Below are 14682 nucleotides of genomic sequence, written 5' to 3' on the forward strand. Positions count from 1 at the left end.
TAGAGCTTTCTTTTCCAACTTCAACAGTTCTTAAGAGAAAGAGGGAAAGGGGCCTGCATGATTAAAGCTTACAAATTGTGGTCTCTACCTGTCAGATACACAATGTAACATTAACTGACGCAGAGCACGGAAAGCTGAGAAAGTACATTAATTTGCTTTCAGACAGAAATTTCAAAAATTCTAAAAAAACCCAGGCTTTTAGACCTGTAGACTGAGAATGGTGTTCAAATAACTGGTTTTAAGAAGTGAGATTTTTTTTTTCACAGGCTGTTTTATAAAAGGAATAAACATTTCATTATAAGTTTATTGAAACTGTTTGTAATTGCTAATAAAACCTGAATTACTGAAACCTCTAGAAGCACTATAAATACGATAACAGCTTCATTGTATTTTGCACAACTGTTCATACCAATACGGTAAAATAATGCCTTTGAAAAGCTGACAACCAGACCAACCACAGCAGTAGCAGTTAAGCAGCTGAGAGGGTACTTCTGCAGTTCAGGCGCCCAAGTTAATTAACCAACAGGTTCTACAGTCAACAGTATCCCTCTCACAGCAACTTCTGGCTTAAGGAAGACTTTAGTGAGAAAAGCAAATCACAAGCAAAAATGTCCGGGGTTTTGATTTCCCCCCTTTTTAAAAGGCTGATTTATGAGTACTAGAAGTTAGCGACTAAAAACGTTACCAAAAAAGTTTCACAAAACATCATTCCTTATCGCTCAGGTAAGAAGTGGGCCACGTCCATCCAGCGCGAACACATACACCACGAACAACTTTGACAGCTTTACAGGCAGGACTTTGACAGGCGCCTCTGCCTCGGCCTGAACTCAACTGTCATGTGCGACTCCCCCACGATGTGCAGCAACTGCACATCTGTGCCACATTAACAGCTACACAAAGCAGAGATTAGCGTGTGCCGAGACTTCTCCCCAGATGTTTTGGAAAGTTTTTCTCATGGCTCACCAAACTCAACCCACCCCTCTTTCTCCTGCTAAGGGGGCATCCTGCGCCCAAGCCGGTGCAACGCAAGGCGCCAGTTCCGGCTCCCCAGCACATGCAGGCCGGCAGGGCCCGCGAGCGGCACCTGCGCTCTGCCTTCGGCCTTCGCCTCTGCCTTCCTTCTCTTAGGAACAGCGTTTACACCTTGGATGCGCAATCGTGGCGAGGGTTTGCTGACAGCCTTACGGGCGTCAGGTAAGAATTCGGAGCACGGCTGGGTCTCCACCGAGACGCGGGTCTCCGACGTGGTCAACGCCGGGTCAGCTACAAAGCGCAGCGGCTTCCAGCAACGTCTGCCGCTGGGGGAAGCGGTCACGTAACTGAGGCCGAAACCTTAGACTTCAATGGCGGCAAAGTCCTTTTATGCCCCTTGCCGTTTTCTTTCGGGGTAAATCCTGCACGAGAGCCATATCCGCCGCTTGGCAGCACCCGGGGGGGAGGGTGCCGCCTCAGCGCCTAAGCCGGGCCCAGCTGAGCCGCCGCCCGGCTGGGAGGCGGCGGGCGCGGGGGCTGCGGCGCAAGGCCCGGTACTAACCTCAGGGTAAGCATCGCCCGGGCGCAGGATGGCGGCCGCCTCCCCCCCGGCCCCCGCCCCGGCCCCAGCCCGCCGGGGCCTCACCGCCTCGGCGAGCGGCTGCGGCCCAGAGCGCGGCCCCCGCCGCCTCGTCACGATAAGAGTCCCCCCGCGCCGCGCGCCCGCCCCGCCTCGCTGGAAGGCGGCCAGGCCCGCCATGAGGTGCATCGGCTCCCTGCCCCCCTCGCCAGCGCTGGGGTAGCGGCAGCGAGGAGTCGGCGGCACCGCGGGCCGCGCGCGCCTGCCCTCTGCTTCCTCCGGCTCCCGGGTCGGGTACCGGCAACCCGGGAAAGTGCGGGGAGGTGCCGGCTGCCGAGCAGGGCCCTCGCTTGGAACGTAGAGACGGTCAGAAACAGCCCGAGGAACGCTTTCCGCCTTCCCCCGCTGAGAAACAACGCCATTTCCTCGGCGCCGGCGCCCGGCAGTTGTGCGGGAATGAGTTAAGAGGCAGCCGGCCTGGCGGGCAGCGCGCTGCAGCGTGCGGGAAAATGAGAGGAGGGCGTCCAGCCCCGCACTTGCAGCCGGGGGGGGTGGGGGGTGGAATTTACTTGTTCAACTAGAAATTAATGTAACGTTTCATTCCAGATCTTACCCTTACAGAGTCATTGTCTATAGCAACCGTGTCCATAACATTCCAATTCTCAAGAGCACAACTTTCTAGTAAATGGCACATCTGTCAAACTGCAGGAAACATCTGGGAAAACGGTTAAATAAAAAAAAGAAGTGAGATTGAACCTTTGTTTCCATATGGTTAGGATATACATCGAGAATACGTTTGCAAACGTTACTGGTTCTTTTCTTGCCTCTCGCTTAGCTATCAAGACTTTCGGACTGGCCTTGAATGCCGTGCCGGTGTAGATGTACAATACTTCGCACCGTGTAAAATTTCCCTTTAACAGAAATGAAGTAAAAAGGGTAAAAAAGCCAGCGCCAGGGCCGATTCGAGCTCCGTTCCTGCGCGCACCAGCCTCCCTGTCACCTCCACAGTTAAGTGGGCACCCACCTTGTGTGGGTGCTGGTATCCCTGCACAGTGATGACATAGCTCTGTGCTCCACAAGGCAGCTTTGGAGCCTTCACGTACTGTACGGAAGTTTTATGCTCCTTTACAAAAGAAGGAAAATGAAGGTGGAAAACATTATATCAAAGCAGAATTCTGGCCAGCTAACCAAACTTTTCTGTTTGCAAGTGGAGGCACCTGAGCTGACATGGCCTGGTTTTTCAAGTACTTGAACATACACCCAAATTTTGACAGAGCAGGTCCTTCCATGAAGGACCGATAAGGTACCGATCAATTTTTAGCCCTGAATCATAACAAGCATTGCACATGTGCTTGGCTACACCCTCCTGAACTGAAAGGGGCTGGAGTACTTTCTGAAATTCCCCCTTGGGTAAGAACTACTGCAAAACTCGAGTGTTAAAGATTAACTCAGATACATTAGCTCTTTCAAGTCCATCTCTGAAGGTTCCATTTAACGTACGTTTGTTGGAAACACTCTAAGAATAATCGTGTGTAGTGTGTGCTCTCAATAAATACGAAAATGTATCTGATTGATGTGGTCCATCATTCAAGCCATGCATACAAGAAAAAAAAAAATTAGGAACAGCAGTTTGAAACCCGCTCAGTAATCTTTTGTCCACTGTAATCAACCAGAGCCACGTTGTAACAGTTCCGCTGGTGGTACAGAGGATTTCAGCTTCAACAGGACTGCTTTGAAAACACCAGGTTAATCCTAAAATACTTCAAAGGCACATTCGTGCCAAGAGAACTGAATGAGAATGCCTGCAAGCAAATGAGAGACATTTTGGGTGTTCAGAGTTGTGTGTGTTGGTTGTTGGTTTTTGGGGTGTTTTTTTCAATTCCAATTTGTCACAATGAAATGACAGCGTAAACATATTTCTTAATACCACATGAAGTTTGGAATCAAAAAAGCTGTAGTTAGCAGCAAAGAACTTTTCTGAAAACTCCCACGCTACCTCTGCAACTCAGTTCTAAATCTTTTCAAGCCCTGTCCAGAGCTGGGGCCAGCCTCCACCACAGCGGGGACCCGATCTTCTGCAGACCCTTGCATTCTCAGCTGGGGTCAGGGAATGGTAAGGAGGAAGGCGATGGAGTCCTCCTCTAAGAAGGAGCCTCGTTTATTGAGTACTCCAGATCTTACTCAAAATTCCTTACTTTGAGCTACTGCAAGCTTGAAAAGGACACAGCTTGACCCTGCTTTGAAGCAGCAGGGTGGATGAAATGACCTCCTGAAGCCTGCTCTGACCCGAATTATTCTATGATCTTCAAATGCAGGTAACTTTCACGAGAGCTTAAGACAGATTGGGTTTTGTTTTTAAAAGGGCATGATGGGGTAATTTCTATTACAGTGGCATTAAAGTGAGCAAACTCCATTGGATATTCATGGTAAGAAACTTATGATAAACGGCAGCTTCTGAACTCCAGGAATCTAGCCTGGCTGTATGGATCAGATTTGCCACGATTTTCCACTGTAACAAAAGTGAAGACGCAACCTAGAATTTGAAACAGAAGCGTCTGGGTCTGTACAGTTGTGTCCAAAACTAAACATCATCTTATGCGAAACGCATTAAACTCCCTTACTCATATGCTGGCCTTTCTTTTATTAGACGACAAAGCCGAGTTATATCACACAAGCGATAATTATTTCTCAGACATCTACTTAATAGCCGCAAACTTTTGCCGTAAGAGGATTTAAGTATAGAAATTGTCATCGTGATCCTAATGCCACCAAACCAAACAGGAATTGCAACAGACATTGAGAGGAAAATATTCCATTCACAAGCCTGCTTGTTCCAAACCAAAAATGCTAACTTTTACCTGGAGGTACTTGACAAGTTAACCAAAAAAAAGAAAAAGAAAAAAAGAAAAAAAAAAAATCACAGTCCCTTCCAATACAAATTCAAACGGTGAGTTTCACACCTAATTTTACCAGTAACACAAGACTCAAATCTTCTGAAGATGTCAGTGGCATCCATTCACTTTCACCTCAAATATAGCGATTTGATCCCACAATTTGCTAGCATACAACCTATTTTTAAAACTGCCACACCACCCTTATAAAGCACGAGCCATAACCGCCCCTTGGCCAGAAGCAGTTAGGAGTTAGGCATTTGCGAGCTCCTACTAAAAGCCTGAGAAGCACCACCAGCCCAGCGTCCTTTCTTTTAAATAAAATATATATATTAAAAAATTAAAGCATCGGAGCGTCGTGCTCTTTCAGGCGTTTACTCCTGTTCCGTGCTTCCCGGCAGAGCGAACGCCATGGGCAGAGAGGGCGGGCGGGCCGCGCGGGCCCCGCCGGGACTCTTACTGCAAAAGTGACGCCCGCTGGGAAAAGGCTGATGTCAGCTCTTGCGCGCTCCCCGCGAGGATAAGGAGGCCTTTGTTTTCAGCTGAACTGTGAAAATGAGAAAATGCCTCCGGCCTGACAAACAAGAAAGCCGCACTGCATAGGTCAGGCCCGAGCCCTTCACTTAAAGGCACAACGCGCTTCGCGGCCCTTCCCCTTTCCCTCGCAACGCGCGGACGGAGTCAGCTGCGCAGCGCTCGCCACGGCCCGCACACCCACCCGAGCGGCTTCCCGTGGACAGACAGACTGGTACGGCTCGCCAGCCACCTTACCCATACGTAACGCGCTCGCAATTCCTGCATAAATAGAGCTCCTCGTGAGTCTTCTGCAAATCAAGGTGATTTTAGTGAAGTCGTATGAAAACAAAGGCATGTTTCAACTTGAGGCTTAAAATAAGCTTGCTTCTCCTTTACAAAGCAGCAGAAAAATAACATAGGGTACAAAAAGCACATTTTACCTCAGCAAGATTACACCTGAGCAGATGCATTTTAAGGAAAAAACATTGGCGGGATATACAAGAAAGCGTGAAATGCAAATGAAGGGATTTCATATTACAGTGCCTAGGTCTTAATTGTACTGGTTTTTCCCAAGTGAGGAGCTTACGGGTGCAATATCTACGACCACAAAAACACAGAAGCTGTATAGATACAGTCCTGTACACTGCCGTTAAGTAAGGCAGGCAAGTTTCACATACTGATTTTTAAAAATTAATCCACAAGGTCTCAAGTATTATTTTATTACCCTAAAGCTAAGAATTATCTCTGAAAAAACAGAGCCTTTGATAGATTGTTCCGTACACAGGAATTCCATTGCATATTTTAGAAACAGAGTAGCATTGCCAGGGCATTTGATTCACTCTACTCCAGAGATTGTACTCCAATAATTGTGTTTTTCCATGACAAAAGTAAACATACCCATTACTCAAAGAAGCTAATCAAAGAAGATACATCAGGGAGTTCCGCCTGAGGAGGGAGTATCTCAGAGCATTCCATTTCCAAACAAAAGGCTGGCATCACTGGATTTCTAAGTAAATAGCCAAAGCATTTAAAGGGATTCATTCCCACTGAAGCACAGTGACCTAGACGCAAGGGTGCTGGTACCAAAGAGTTAAAAGACACAAGGGTGCTGGTACCAAAGAGTTAACATCAAATTGCTAACAAAAGGTTCTACCATTTATAATGAACTGCAGCACACAGTCCTTGTCCTATTTAATTATGTTTCCAGCCACAATACGCTGGTGTTAAGAGGATGAATATACAACTGCTTCACAGTTCTACCAACGCAATCACAAAGACCCAAATATCTGAACAAGCGCTGCTCGTGGTTATAAAGACTTCTGTTTTCCAGGCTCTGACTTCCAAAGGAAAAAGATCTCTCCGTTCTGGACATTGCGAATAGCTGAAGACATTCAGCCAGAGGAGTGTGGATTTAAACACTGCTATGTGGCAAAGATGTGCAGTCTGTAGCTGTAATATTGACTGGGGCAGCTATGCCCAGGAACAGTTTTTGCATCACCAACTCTTTCGTCCCATGCTTTCAGGGGACTTCGTCCTGAAAAGTTCAAAATACATAGACTCTAAACCTCATCTTTCAAATCACAAAAATGTCTTTGCTATCACCAAAGATGTCGTGCTCTCTAGTCTCCACGTTACGCTCCACACCTCTTATGGATGTGGTCTTCTACTTCTAGAACCGCCAAGTCACTAGAGTGTGACTGCCGTCATAGTGTTCCATGAAATATTTCTTTCCCCAAATCTACCATCTTTAGTGCAAACAAATCAAGCTTCTACAACAACTTCCCATCTCCAAAACAAAATTTTGAGGACATTTCCATAAAGGTTGAGTAATTCATTTCTATTGTTAAACCAGAATGTCATCATCCAAAAAAAGAGGGGAAACATTTGGAAAAAATAACTTCATTGGTGGTAGTGGCAGGGAGTTGGGAGTAACATTCAGAGAAGGTTTGTGAACTTTTCTGATATATCTGAAACACGTAGATGCTCAGCTATTTCAGATATATCACAAAAGTTTGAGGTTCTGTAATATTCACTTGATAGGATATTTTCATTTGGCCAGGTCAAACCTACAAAATAAAGCAAAAAAAAAAAAGATGGCCTCGCCTATGCTATTTCAGATTACGATTCATCTGCAGTAGATGGTTTAATTGAAATAGATTCAGTCCCATCACATGAACACTAGGCAGACAACCAGTGCTTTTTATTGTAAGAAGATGCACATTTCATGTACAAAATCACAGAAAGAATCTATTGAGGAAAAACGTACCATACTGGATGAGTAAAAGTGTACCGTACTGGAAAAGATCGGATAGCTTTAAAATGTATCTAAGGGATCACAGGGAATAACTGCCTGTATCTTTTAGTTTTGAACCTTGGTTGCACATGAGTCTGTTGGTTCAGACTTCATTACTTTTATGGTCTCCACTGTATAAAGTGTTATAATGTACGTAACTGCCAGCTATGTTTTATTTCATAAGTAGCAAATGAGTTTAAAAAAAAAAATCACACCTTTTCTCACAAAGTTACATAATAATTCAGAAATGCCATAAATTTTTTCAGTTGTGCCATGTATGTACGCCACAGAAATACAGCATACGATTCTTTCCAATACCAGCATTCTCAGCTCCAAGGAAAGGCTATAAATAGTTAAGTTTTTAGGAGGAGGAACAAGGTATGTTGTATATGAGAAGTCTCTCTCTGCTTGTGAGGTTTTATTGTTTTGCATTACTTCAGTGCTGGATTCCTGATTTGTAACAAATTCCAAGACTGCAGACTACAAGCCCAGCCTCTGACTAACACTATAGTGATTTATTTGAGGATAAATACCTCTGTCCGCATCTTATGACTGAACACAACAGTCCACAGCAGCGTGGAATGCGAGGAATGCAGAGGCTGCAGGAGCTGAGGCAGCAGGGAAAGGCGCACAGCTATCAGGCTGCCCTGGACTGCTGAACCGCCCCGATCACTTCCTCCAGTCAAGAATGAAAGGAATTCTCTGAGCCTGTACACTTCATGCCAGCCAGGCCTGTGTTCCCAGGAATGAGAACGCAGCAAGAATGGCATTTGGTGATTACCCAACACACGCACCTAACTCATCACCACCTTACCTGTATGAAAAATTCCACATCTGACTGTCAGAGCTGCGGTGCAATCCTTTAAGTAATGTTTAGCAACAACTGCAGCTTGCCCAGTTGTCAAGGCAGACTACAGAGCAGCTGGCTCACGATCTCCTGGCCTCAGAAAAATGCAAAGCACTTCTGTTTCCCCTCCTCCCGCTTCCGCAGCCCCAGCAGCAGAGTACAGAGCGCTCTCACAGTCAGGGGAAGCGGATTACAAAGAACAAATGAACGATACTTTAGAAATGGTGAGGTGAATAGGTATGTTTTACTATAAATAGTTAAGTTGGGCTAATTCCTGTTACTTCACGCTGCATGAAAACAAAAGAAAACAAGAAGTCACCAGCTTTTGTGCAGATCTTCTATGCAAACTGGAACAAAGGAAAGATCTCGCACAAAGTTTTAGACACAGTATGATTTTAGCACGCATGCAAATGAAGAGGACAGCATTAAAGTCTATGAACCAGAGGTAGTAAAAGCAAGACACTTACAGGTGCGGATTGAACATTCGACTCATTTTAGGAACATGGTCGTTTTCACAGTCTAGCTCATCATCCCCTTGGTCCATGCTGAGCTTTCTCTTGTTGGGACTGATCGGAGGAGGGCCTGTTCGATGGTTGGTTAGAGCAGAGGACACTGGAAGAGACTGCATTCTGGGCTCACCTCTTAGAGCTGCTTCGCCTGCAGGAGGAAGACAAGTGAGAATGAACATGACAGGGGGAAAAAGAAAAACCAAACAAAACAAACCCCCAAAAAACAACAACAAAAAAGAGAGGTACTACAGCATGCTTTCGAAAACATTCTTGCAGAAATATTTCCCAAACAGTTGTCAGGTCTGCAGAGGCATATTTAACATGGTTGTAAGATAAACAAGGCATCGTAAACCACACTTGAGTGCTTTATGCTGGAATAAACAGTTGAAAAAAGGTAGTATGAGAGGGGTCATCTGACCCCAGATGATCTGAAAGGTTGAGCTAATGCATCTTTCCAACAGCATTTTTATTCAGAAGCATTCCTTCTAACAAACTGCCATTCCAGTCCTGAACTTTCATTACCTCATTCTGCAAAGCACGGCTATTCGCAATGAAATACGCTTTGTTCCTTTTCTTATGGTTGCGGTTATAAATTCCAGGGCTACAGTTCACATGTATGCCAAATATTCAAGATCTAAAACTGAATAAACGTTCAAATTCTCAAATTATTCCTTTTATAAAAAGCTCTCCAAAACAAGCTTGTGTGGTATATAACTCTGCAAGGTAAAAATTAGGGAAAAAATTGGAACTTGCTGATGCAAGTGTTAAGTTTGTCCTTAAATGTCCTCCATACTTTTCAACTATATTTGGAGCAATGAACAAAAGAGCACGCTTCCTCAGCACCAGAATCACAAAATTGCAATTTTAAGAACACAAATTTTCAATTAGGCGGGCTGGTCACAGAGTACTTTGTAGATGATAAATTTTATATAACCCAACACTTATCAGAAAATGCCATTCACAGCATGTGGGAGCTGTGTATAAATAATTCCGGAGAGGACACAAATTAGCTTGCGCATAAACACGTTCACATATCATTACTAAGCATGCATTAAAGTGTGACCACAGTACTTTTACCATTTCAATTAAATGTCTCACTGAATGTATAGCCTAAAGCACAGTGCTGCATTTCACCAGCAGCTGTGGACTTTACTGGAACTCACATCCTTACAGCCACAGGTCATAATTAGGGTTCATAGGGATTTGAAGATGTTAAAACATGCCTGTGGGGCTTCATCGGGGGCTTGGAGAGGAGCTAAATTAACCAGGGTTACCTATTCTGGTAATATCCCTGAAATAGCCACTTTTGCTAGAGTTTAAAATTTGTATTTTTCCTGCACTGCCAGGAGCATTTTGTCTTCTACATGGCCATAATTTCCAGAACTAAAATTAGGATGAAGTTAACTCCATCTACAGCCCTGAGGTACCCGACAATGGAAATCTTTGTGTGCCACCACACATTTTCACATCATCGCCGAGGCAGATGATTTATAAAATGCTGCCCTAATTCCACACACGACAAATACTATTTTGTTGGAAAAAGGAGGAGTGAGGAGAAAACCTCCTGAATGTTTACCAGTAAAAATAAGCATTTTGCCAATTTAGTCGGCATAATATAAACTAGCAAATATACACTGACCTATAATATACCACAAGTCATGATTTCTATTAAAGACTCTGGCACCAAATCTAAATAGGAACTTTCCATCTCAGCTCTAAATAGTAAAAACTGTGCTCTACTGCAGGCGCCCTAAGACAGACATCCAGACCCTCTGCTGTTTGAAACCACCAGAGCGTTAATTGGGAAGCTCTCCCGCAACCACTCGAATGTCACAAGAGCAGCTTTTATCAAAAAGACCTCTCATACGAAAGAATCTGCATAGCAGTAAAATTCCGGCATTTTTCCTTCAGCCTCTATATTTTGCCAGTAGAAACCTCCACCTACGTAGCATTCATATTCTAAACTTTAGGAGTAAACCACATCATACCAGTTTCCCTCGGCAAGGAATCTCTCTTACTTCTATCTTTGAAAAAAAGAAGTTAATACCCATGTCAAAAGATAAAACTTTCATCAGCTAAGGTTCGTGATATTGTCATTCCACGCGTATGCAATCACCCTGCTCTCTGCAGTATCTCAGATCACTTCTGGAGACTCAAACACAAAATTCCATTACAGGAATTACAAATTCCATGGAGGCACCTAACTCCTCCTGACTTCTTCTGAGCAACTCCTGACAGGAACATGGGCAATTTAAATATGCACATAAAGCTAACACTGGTGTTTACAAAAGACAAAAATCTCTAGACATTGTCCCAATTTAGTATGTTAGAAGCTTTTCCTTTTTTGCCAAAACAGTGGCTAGGAGCCTAATACTATACAATTACCTCATTTTCTTTTTTTTTTTTTTTTTCCCTTTTAAACGAATTTGTAAAAATTCATCTTATTACATGTATGGCAACAAGAGCATTTATTTATTAACACCCAGATTGACTAGAAAATCTGGTAAAAATGCCATTGCTACCGTATGTTGGAATTAAAGAAACCCATTTTAAAGAAATGCAGCAAAGAAAGGAATGGCTTCTAATTAAAGCCTGTCGAATTTGGTAATGCATTTTCCTCATTGTCAAGTAACGTGGTCATTACGCGAGGAACACCAAGGCCTTCAGCTACCTTCTGGTATGTTTATCTGCAGCACCACAGAGCCTCTGGGCCAAAATCAATGACATTAAGAAAACTTCTAGCAGGTGGCAGGGGTGGGCAGGTGGGAGCAGCCAGGTTGTCCTCTTGCAGGACAGGTTGGAAGACATGGAGCACCTCCTCATGAGGAGATACAAGCGGCCAGTGCTCAGCATCTTGTACAGCCCATCCTGCCAACGCAAGGCACGCAGAGAACTGCTCCGAACAAAAAGAGTCCAGACAACGGGGTGAGATCAAGAGGAAAAATAACCCTACGTTGTTCCTGGGGATAAATCGCATATTCATAGCCTGTACTTGTACTGCACCGTGAGCTCTCATGTGGCCTCTAAGTTTGATTAGGGCTAAAACTGCTTTTTATTTACACAAAAAGGCGACTTCTTTCCCCACGACTTTCCTCCTTACCGAACTTGAATTTAAACCAGAGAGGGAGAAACCACAGCAGAGTCTGCCACACAAAATGCTGTTTTACTGACTACATTTGTCTCCCCCAACTGACCACACTCCATGGTAACCAGACTAGCATCATCCAGCTGGCAAGACAACACTCTGATAAAACAACTGTGTTTTATAAAACTCCCGAAGTCCAAACTCCAGTCTTCAAAATTCATTACTGTGACGGCTTGTGTCTGCGCTGCAACTGAAAGCAGAGATAGCAAACACATTTATTGTGACTCTCATAATACTTCTCTTTGTTTCAGTAAGCAGCTGGTGTAAGGCACTCCAGATCTGCTGCTTTCAGATAGTTCTACTTACAACTATTCGTACTAGTCTCCTTTTTTTTCTTTTTTATTAAAACTGTTAGGCAACATGATAAAGCGCAGACAAGCTAGACGGCGATAACGACGTGACGTAGTGTCTGCCTATACGGCAGTAGTGCACTCAGTTGACAGAAGTCCATGTAGTCAGCAAGAATGTTCTTTATTTTAACCACTTATGAGCCTAAACTGAAAGTGATTCAAATTAACACATGCAAACTAAATGTTTGTAAAGCCAGCACGGCTCTTTTCAGACAAATACACCACCAGGATAGCTCTCTGTAAACAGCGGACCTTCAACACTGTTTGCATTTCTCTTGCAGTTCAGTCAGCAGTATCTGCGTCCCTACCGAAACGTCTATGCAGTACAAACATCACAACAGCAAAAGTCATGTTTTTACAAGTGTGGATTTGATAGCAAGACACCAGAGAAGTCTTAAAATATGTCTGAGAACTCCAGGAGTTACCAAAGACTGGAAAAAAAAATAGACACTATTTTGGCAGCTTGCTTCCTTCCTCTCTGACCTAGCAACTCAGGATGGGCTGCGCTAAGACATGGCCACCATATCCTATTCCCCCTCCCAATTTCCTCTCTCCTGCTGGCTACTATTAATGCATAAAACCTGAGCATTAATTAAAATCCAGAAATGAAAGGCTTCAACTCTCCAACTTAAGATTGACACAATACAGACCTTAAGACAGATTGAAATAAAACTCCTTGAAAGAGCGTCCCAGCGCTGCCCTTGCCCATTTCACTTTTCTGTTCTGCATCTGACATACGGATTTGTTCACAAGAGTAAATTCCTGACACACTTATTAACTTGGGAGGGGGGATATTTAAAAAAAAAAAAATCATTGTTTGTGGTGTCTGTCAACAGGGTCCTTACCTTTAAGGTCTCGGATTGAATTACCATGACCTCAGGCCACTCAATTAATAAAATCATGGGCACAAGAATTTCACAAACTTTAATTAACATGCATTACATTTTTAATTACCTTTTCCAATACCTCCATGCAGACAAACTCTCACTAGTAAAAGGAGTGGCCTCATGTTCTTAGGGCCAGATATTCCCAGGAATGAACAGTACATGTAGATCTTCAAGAGCAGTTTTCTGTACTGATCCAAGATCAAAATTTAGCCCTCATGACATCTGAAACACTTCCGCTGAAAAGTCAAGACATTCACAAAAGCTGTATGTATGTGAAAAGGATACTATAAAACAAAACCTGTTTTATTTTCTATTCCTATATTCTAGCAATCGTGAGATTAAATTGCAAATAGACCGGAATGAATTTATAAACTATTGCATGTTTTCTTTCACTATCTCAAACACAGAAGTCAGTCTGTGCCAACGTAAATGGGGATAAATGGCATAAAAATTCCAGTTCATGGACAAAAATCACATGATTTGAGATATCACACACCAAGCAGGGAAGTCACCACATATTACTCAATTCAACAAGTCATCAAAACAAGTTATCAAAACAAAAGAATCACAATACAGTACCAAAGAATTAATCTGCAGATGTTGTCAGCTGCCTAGTTTGGGTATTACTTCACAGCATACTGTACATTGTAAGATGATTGATATCCTTGAAATTGTGAAATTCCCCAGAAATTAAATCTATGTAAAATAGTTAGACTACAGACAATCTTAAAAGTATGTAATTTAAGGCAGATTTACTTCACTCGCTTGACCAATGATAATGAATTAATCCATTCAGACTCCTCAGTAGTGAATCTTTGGTTCATGAAAAAAGATAGCCTAAGAAGCAATCATAAATTATACTTATTTACATAATTGCTGAATATTCCTATAACCCCACTCAAACAGACAAAAAAACCCCTTATGCAAAACCAGCATTTTGTACCACTACTTTATTTCTGGATTGCAGTTTCTATAAAAGAGATGATTTGAGCTGAGCTAAATAAGATTTTGTTCTGGGAAGCAGTCTGCCAGACACTGTAAACAAAGTCACAGTAGTCTGTATTTCCTTTGTAGTATATAAAACGGGCCTACCTGCAGAGCATAATAAAACAGCAAACTACAGGAACAACCAAAAAAATAAGTATTAATGAGAACAGCCTAATCATAAAATGCTGCTATGAAATCAGGTCTTGGAAATAGTTTTTATTATAATTGATAGATTTCCTTCAGCAGCCAACTTACTGATTCACTTATCTGACACATATTTTACTGACTTTCTTGTAGGATGACAAAAAGCCCATTTAGTAGAAACCAAAAAAGTCGCATACACATGTACAGAAAAATTGGCAAAAGCCTGCTCTCATCCGTTTACAAAACATATGAAAAGTACTTACTCCTGGAACCAGGCTCTGGCTACCACTGTGCAGAGATAGGTATGCCAGAAAACCCATGGCCAAAACCAAAATACAGTGATTAAATCGACTATTCTGTTCTGGCTCCTCCATCTGACCAGGCCTGCCAATGAGGGACACATTATGCTTGACTTTGCAAGCAAGGACATAAAATAGTGGCCTCTGCGTTCAATCATCTCCACCCACTTTTTTCCTCCTCTTTTGTTCAAAAGACTGCAGAAAGAAAAGAATTTAGGTACAGCGGTATCGCTTGCAGAGTGCAGGCATGCTTGCTTGAGGA

The 14682-nt window shown here is 43.2% G+C and overlaps 1 protein-coding gene across 2 annotated transcripts in view; it reads right to left on the reverse strand.

The window, feature by feature from the left end:
- The window catches only part of VGLL4 (vestigial like family member 4), a gene marked incomplete at its 5' end in the record, with an annotated part of 81813 nt that overhangs the window by 16223 nt on the left and 50908 nt on the right, over nucleotides 1-14682 (reverse strand). For both annotated transcript variants that reach the window (XM_082004502.1, XM_082004501.1), the window contains one exon: nucleotides 8567-8756. In XM_082004502.1, coding sequence (XP_081860628.1) covers nucleotides 8567-8756 — 190 coding nt within the window. The remainder of the gene's footprint in view (nucleotides 1-8566; nucleotides 8757-14682) is intronic.

The sequence above is a fragment of the Phaethon aethereus genome (genome assembly GCF_964289735.1).
Source record: "Phaethon aethereus genome assembly, chromosome: 11".
NCBI lineage: Eukaryota > Metazoa > Chordata > Aves > Phaethontiformes > Phaethontidae > Phaethon > Phaethon aethereus.